This window comes from Callospermophilus lateralis, chromosome X (genome assembly GCF_048772815.1).
Source record: "Callospermophilus lateralis isolate mCalLat2 chromosome X, mCalLat2.hap1, whole genome shotgun sequence".
Lineage (NCBI taxonomy): Eukaryota > Metazoa > Chordata > Mammalia > Rodentia > Sciuridae > Callospermophilus > Callospermophilus lateralis.
In genome coordinates, this window is record NC_135325.1 from 67,036,072 (window position 1) to 67,042,782 (window position 6,711).

A 6,711-nucleotide genomic window follows, 5' to 3' on the forward strand; every position below is an offset into this window, starting at 1 on the left:
AGGAATGATAATCTTTGGGTCTCTCAAGCTGAATGTGACCTTCAGCCATGCTTTGTCTTGCACGGCAAACACCTTTCAGTTTGCCAATGCCCTTAACAATCCTATAATCAGTCTATTTTAAGGTCTTGTACTTTTCATTGTTTTGCCAATCAAACTCACATAGTCATCCTCTTTTTATTGTTCATGCTTAACAGACATATGATATACATATATCAATGTATGTAGATACATATACACTTACACAGTAGCAGTCAGACTTTGGAGTAAACAGGATTACCTAGGAATCTTGTTAAAATGGAGATTTCGTAACCCCACTATGTGGGTATGGAGGGCAGGGGCCAGAGGTTTTACAATCACAAAAGTTTTTTCCACCAAAGTGTTTCTATAAAGATAGTAGACTCACACTCATTGGAAAACACTAGGACATAATTCTAAAAATGTTATCAGATTCTTAATTATAGGCATGATTTTCCATGATTGGTTGAATACAAGGAAAATAACTGTCTAAGAAAATTAAGATTTTGAGTCTAAGTAGCTGAAAGAGAAAAAGTACCATTAACAAAAATAATGACTGGGGTAGAAGAGGAAGATGATAGAATATAGGCTGCTTTTTAAGCTGCTTTATTAATTTCATATTATGAAAAGAATATCTTTTCAAAAATTGGTGAAATTGCCATGCTGACAGAAACTTTTAGACAGAGACAAAACAACATTCAATCAGAAACTGAAAAGTGGAAACACCAAAAGTTTTACAGGAAAAGTAAATCACAAAGATCAAGATTTTAAAGCTGTGGCCACATTATGAACCTCATTTTATAAGGTTTAAAGCCTTAGAATTCAAGGTATGAGGCAAAAGTCATAATGATTGTCAGGTTCAGGGGTTTGGAAGCGCATATAATGCCTCATTTGTTGTTCCTTAGTCTTTCTCTTGATTTCCATCATCTGTCCTACAAACCTTTCTACGTCATCTCCCACTTCACTGTGATCAATATGCCTATTAGGTATGGCCCATCGAAAGTTAGGGACAAGCCTCCTAACTCTCCCCCGCCTTACATTTCCTCCAGGCTTCTGGCTTTCACCCCCTCCCAAATGGCGGGATTCTTCTTCATTTTGCATTGGAGCCTGCTCCCCTCCTTCGTTTTCCTGATGGTTGTTTTCCTCGCTGAGATTTTTTAACACTTGTTTCTCTTTGGACTCCATTACTCCTAGAAGACAAGAGACAGAAGGGACTGAATCCTTAGTGGACAGATCAGCACCGAGGACAGAGGCCCTACTACGCACTTTTCAAAACGCAGAGGCCTAGATTTGAAAGGCCTTTTGTGAATTGCATTTTCCCACCTGAGAGGCCCCGTGCGCCCTCTAGGGGGCCGGGTCCAACCCCTCCCTCCCTCAAAGCCCACCATTTTCCCTGCAGATGCATCTCCTGGCCTCCGCCGGCACCAAAATGGAGGACAGAGATGAAGGGAGAGGCGGGGCGGGGGGGGGATGCAGAGGGGTGTTGGGGGTCTCAGACTGGGCTTTGCACACCTCCCTCTGCCCCCCTCCCCGCCTCCCAGCACTGCCCTTCGCACCCACCTGGGCCTATCCTTGCCGTCTCCTCCTGCTCCTCCGGATTCTCGCCGCCGGCCGCGCCGCCGCGACTCTTAGTCCGCAGACCTGCAGACCGAGGTGGGGGCACAGGGGGCTGCTATAGCCTAGTGCTCGGCCCGGGCCCGGCCCCGGCCCCGGCCCCGTTCCCGGCCCCGGCCCCTTCCTCGCCGCGCTCGGTCCAGCCCCGCCCCCAAGCTGACCACCATTTTCTGCACCAGACGACGGGGGCGGGGCAGGGGTGTGGAAAATGCTGGGTTCTGGCGCAGACAGGTGTTTCCAGGGGATCCGGACTGTCCCCCCATCCTCCCCGCCGCTGCGGGGCCTCTACTGGGCTGGGAGCTGTGTGTCTCATTGGACCCCCAGGAAGGGGTCCGCTCTCCCACTCCAACCGCAGGGGCCCCCTCCGGGTCCTCACCCACTCCTCCGGCGCCTCCTACTTTTCTGGGCCACCCCTGGCCCAAAAGGGCTACCTGCGCAGCTACCGCCTAAAGGGAGCGAGCGAGCGAAGCTAGAGTCTGGCGCTAGAGCAAGGCGCGCGCGACAGATCACGTGAGGCTCTGTCGCTGCCAACACCTCCGCCCGTGTCCCAGGCCCCAGCCGGCTGCCCAGAGTGGGCGTGGCTTGGCGGCAAGGCCCCAGCTTCTCTTAGGGGCCTTTGAACATCAGCATCCTGGGCCCTGTTGCTGTGGCTTTTGTGCATTCCTAGGCCTTTCTCTGCCTATCAGAGAAGAGCAGTGTCTTTTCACTAGAATGTTGGCCATTCCTGCTTCTAGAACTGGGTAATTGCCGTGCCCTCTTAGGATTTTCCTTGCTCCCCAACCTTCTGGCACGAGTTCTTGTTTGTAGAATTTAACGGCATGCAAAAAAACCCTCAATTGTCAAAAAAATAACACTTTAGTGCAATGATTTTTCAAAAAAAAAAGTTCTTGCAAGAATGTCTATGATGAGCAAGATGTCAAAATCTTATTTATTTATTTATTTATTTATTTATTCATTCATTCATTTATTCATTTGTGGTGCTGGGGATTGAACCCAGGGCCTTGTGCATGCAAGCAAACACTCTACCAAACAAGCCCCAAGATGTCAAATTTTTTAATAAGGAGTGATCTATGCCACCTGCCCAATTTTCAAGTTGTGTTCCTCGCTGATGCTAGTTCCTACTTTTTTCTCTATACCAGAATGCCTAAAGAAACTGGAAAAAGTTTTTCCTTCCTCCTCCTTTTTCTCCTCCAACTAGGACCTTGCACATGGTAGGCAAGCAGTCTACTACTGAGATACATCCCTAGTCCCATCTAGTTTTTCTTAATAGGTTCTGATTTTGTTCTTTTTTTGATTGCGAATTGAATTCTCCTTATAGTTTATGTTAACATTATTTTAATTTTCTTATGGAGAAATTTCAATTATATGCTAAAGTAGAATAATGCAAACCCATGTACTCATCCTCTAGCTCAGCTTCCACAGTTAACTCTGTCCAATTTTATTTAATACTTACCTTTACCCACTTCTACACTTAGAGTTTAATTTTGAAAGAAATTCTAGATATAATATCACTTTAGACATATATCACTTGCGTATTTGCAAGATAAGGACTCTCTCTCTCTCTCTCTCTTTCTCTCTCTCTCTCTCTCTCTATATATATATATATATATACACACACACACACACACACACACACACACAAAACCACAGTAGTTATCACACCTAACAATTCACAATTCCTTAATACCATTGTAAGTCTAATCCAGGTTTAAATTCCCAATTGTATCATAGTTAAACATTTTTTTTTTGTTTGAATCAGGTTGCAAATAAGACCCACACATTTTATTTTGTTGCTATACCTCCTAAATTCCTTTTTAAAAATAGTTGGTCTTGCTTTTTTTTAGTTGTAGTTGGACATAATACCTTTCTTTTATTTATCTATTTTTATATGGTGCTGAGGATTGAACCCAATGCCTTACACATGCTAGTTGAGCACTCTACCTCTGAGCCACAATCCCAGCCCCCTAAATTTCTTTTAATGTATAGTTTCTCACTTGTTAATTTCTCCTTCAATTTAATTGTTGTTGAAATGAAGTTGTTTGTCCTATATTTTCGCACAATCTTGACCTTGGTGGTATCATTATTAACAGACCTCTTTACTCTTTGTTTCCTATGAAATGGAGTTATTTCTAGGAACAGTTTGGATCCAGATTCAATTTCAGTTCAGTTTTTTCCCCCAAGAAATGGCTGTTGGCTCTTGAATTGTTATTTGTTAAAACATAAAACAAATTATGTGATTTTTATCTGGAATATGGCTATAGAGACAATTCAAATTTTTGGTCAGGCTTCCTACAAGCAGAACCTGAAACAGAAAACTTTATGAGAGAGATCTCTTGAGATGATGCTGTCAGGTTGAAGAAAGCCTCTTGAATAGTTGCAATGAACTTGGGGGGTCCTTCTGCTTTAGCTTCCTGAGTAGCTGGAATTATGGGCATGTGCCAACATACCCAGCATGCAACAAAATTTTTTACTGTTGATATTGTATCCTGAAACTTTGCTGGATTCATTTGTCATTTCTATCAATTTGTGTGTTCACATGAGTGTATTCTTTAGGATTTACTATATATATGATTGTGTCATTTGCAGGTAAAGATAATTCCTTTTTACCTTTCAAAAAGATGCCTTTCTGATTTGCTTTATATTGCCTCATTGATCCAGATAAATTTTATAGTAAAATGTTGAATAGATATGAAGAAAGTTGGATGTCCTTTTCTTGTTTCTGATACATGAGGAATGCTTTTAGGCTTTCACAACCCAGTATGGTCTTAGCTGTTTTTTTTTTTTTAATTCAAAATAGCATATTTTTATTCACAAACACAAGTTTTTCCTGCAGGTTATAAATATGACTGAGAAAAAGAATTTGGGTATTTGAACAGACATTTCAGCTTGGCAGGGTTTAATCCTTTTTCCCAAGAAACTCTTCAAAATGTAAGTAAATTAGTAAATGTAAGTACTAATGGAAATACAGTACAAAGATGGGAATAAAGATCTTGCTTAATTCTATTTTCTTAGAATATCCATATCTGAGCTTTAGCTCACATAATGTAATAAAGGAACATACAATGAAGTGAGGCTAAGAAAATATAGAAGCACAATAATATTCACTCATGACAAAAAGGCATGGAGTCATCACTTCAGATCCTACTTAATGTAGCATCATAAATTTCTGCATGACCAGAAACAATCATAAAAGGTTCAGTGCTTCTTTTTTTCCTTCACTGTTTTCTGTGAGTCTGACAGTGAAGACTGTTAAGGGAGTAGGCACTTGATTTTCAATGATCTTCCCCTTTCTGTTGTTGAGTGAATTTTTGCAGAACCTTAGGCCATAGGTGGGTAGTTAGGTTGGTATTGTTTTGATGGAGACCACAAGGCTCTCACAATGTATGGGGATACGGGGGTGTGCATGTTCATACCTCCATGTTTGCACTAATGGAAATTTCCTTTTAGAAACATCACATCTAAGGTGAATGTTTGGAATCCACCTAAATATATATTTAACAAAGCAAATATTTTATATTATAAAATAAATGTGATTAGGGAATTTTAAGATAGCTGGTGAATTTATTCTTAGTTTGTGATTTAAGATAGTTGCTGAATTTATTCTGTAGTTTCTATTAGGTGACTTTCTGTTGATGTGGGGACTCAAAAGTCTTATCTGTGATAATAGCCCATAAATCAGCACAGTGCACTTTCTTAGGACCTCTGTGGTCAGGCCCCCATGCTTTGCCATTTTTCTTGTTCCTCTTGTTAAATTATCTCCATGGCCACGTGTATCTCAGTCTCACCTTGAGGTGATTTTGGGGTGACATGGCTTCTTCCTCAAGTTCTAATTAGATGAATTGGCCTAGGATTATGCTTCTGAGAATAAAATAAGATGATGCACAGTTTGTAATTTTGTTTTGGGCACCAATAGGGAGGAGTTCATAACTTGATCAATAAAACCTGAACATGAATTAGCCTGCTGAAGGATTTAGAACTGACTTTTCGAAATAAAGATGAACCCTGTGAGATGATAAAAAAATGGACCCATACCATGTGCTGCCTTCTAGAGTGGATATAAATGAAAAAGCTAGGGATTAAAGAAAGCTCTAGTTTCTCTACTTACAGGTTTTATGATTTTTATAAATATCCAATGTCTGTCTTCATCTCTTATAACAATTTGTAATTAAAAACTATTTTGCCTGAAAATTTGGCTTCACTTTTTCTGTAGTGTGTGTCTTATTTTCTACACTTAAAAAGCTATGAATACGGGATGTATTTACTAAAAAAGTTTGGTTAAGGTATGTTTGCTATATCTGCTTTTATGTTTTTCAGCTGAAATATCACACAAACTGTACCTATAGATCATTCTGCCCCAAATTCCTGGGAGAATCAGAGCGAAAAAGTAAATGATTTATTACAAAAATAATTGTCATTTTACTAGTCCTTAAAATGCATGACCTAAAAATTAAAAGTATATTTGTCAGAAATTAACATTTAATAACGTGATTAAATACAGACAAAGCCATTATTTATCTTGGAGTAAATTACACTAAAATGCATTAGAGGTGATGTTGTTTTGTTCTTCATACTGAATAATTTAAACAGATCAGTAACAAGTAATGAGATTAAAATAGTAATAAAAAGTCTACACAAAGAAAAGTCCAGGACCAGATGGCTTCAGTGTTGAATTTTACCAATCTTTAAAGAACTATCACTAATGTTCCTCAAACTGTTTCATAAAATAGTATAGAAGGAACCCTCCCAAACTTATTCTATAAAGCCAACATCATCTTACTAACAAAACCTGACTGAGACAATAGAAAAAAATAATAATAATAAAAATAAAAAAGGAATAAGGCAAAGGAAATAATAGAAAAATATCTTCATGCAAAAATACTCAACAAAATACTTAGCCGAGGGGCTGGGGACTCAGTGGTAGAGTACTTGCTTAGCATGTGTGAGGCACTGGGTTCAATTCTCAGCACCACATATATATAAATAAAATAAAGATACATTGACAACTAAAAATAATTTTTAAAAATACCTATTAAACTGTATTCAATAGCATATTACCAGCATCATAAAACTTGGGGTCTATTG

At 39.5% G+C, this 6,711-nt stretch overlaps 1 protein-coding gene across 2 annotated transcripts; it reads right to left on the reverse strand.

Moving 5' to 3' along the window:
• Positions 1–605: 605 nt before the first annotated feature.
• Bex4 (brain expressed X-linked 4) lies at positions 606–2,132 on the reverse strand. Of its 2 annotated transcripts, none has more exons than XM_077107207.1 (3): positions 2,006–2,132; positions 1,576–1,656; positions 606–1,205 (listed from the first exon to the last, which is right to left on the reverse strand). In XM_077107207.1, exon 3 carries the CDS (start codon positions 1,198–1,200, stop codon positions 838–840), a length of 363 nt encoding a protein of 120 aa, XP_076963322.1. In that variant the 5' UTR covers positions 1,201–1,205; positions 1,576–1,656; positions 2,006–2,132; the 3' UTR covers positions 606–837. The 2 variants fall into 2 exon arrangements, with proteins under 2 accessions (XP_076963322.1, XP_076963323.1); XM_077107208.1 differs by having other exon boundaries at positions 2,061–2,102.
• Between the last annotated feature and the right edge of the window lie 4,579 nt (positions 2,133–6,711).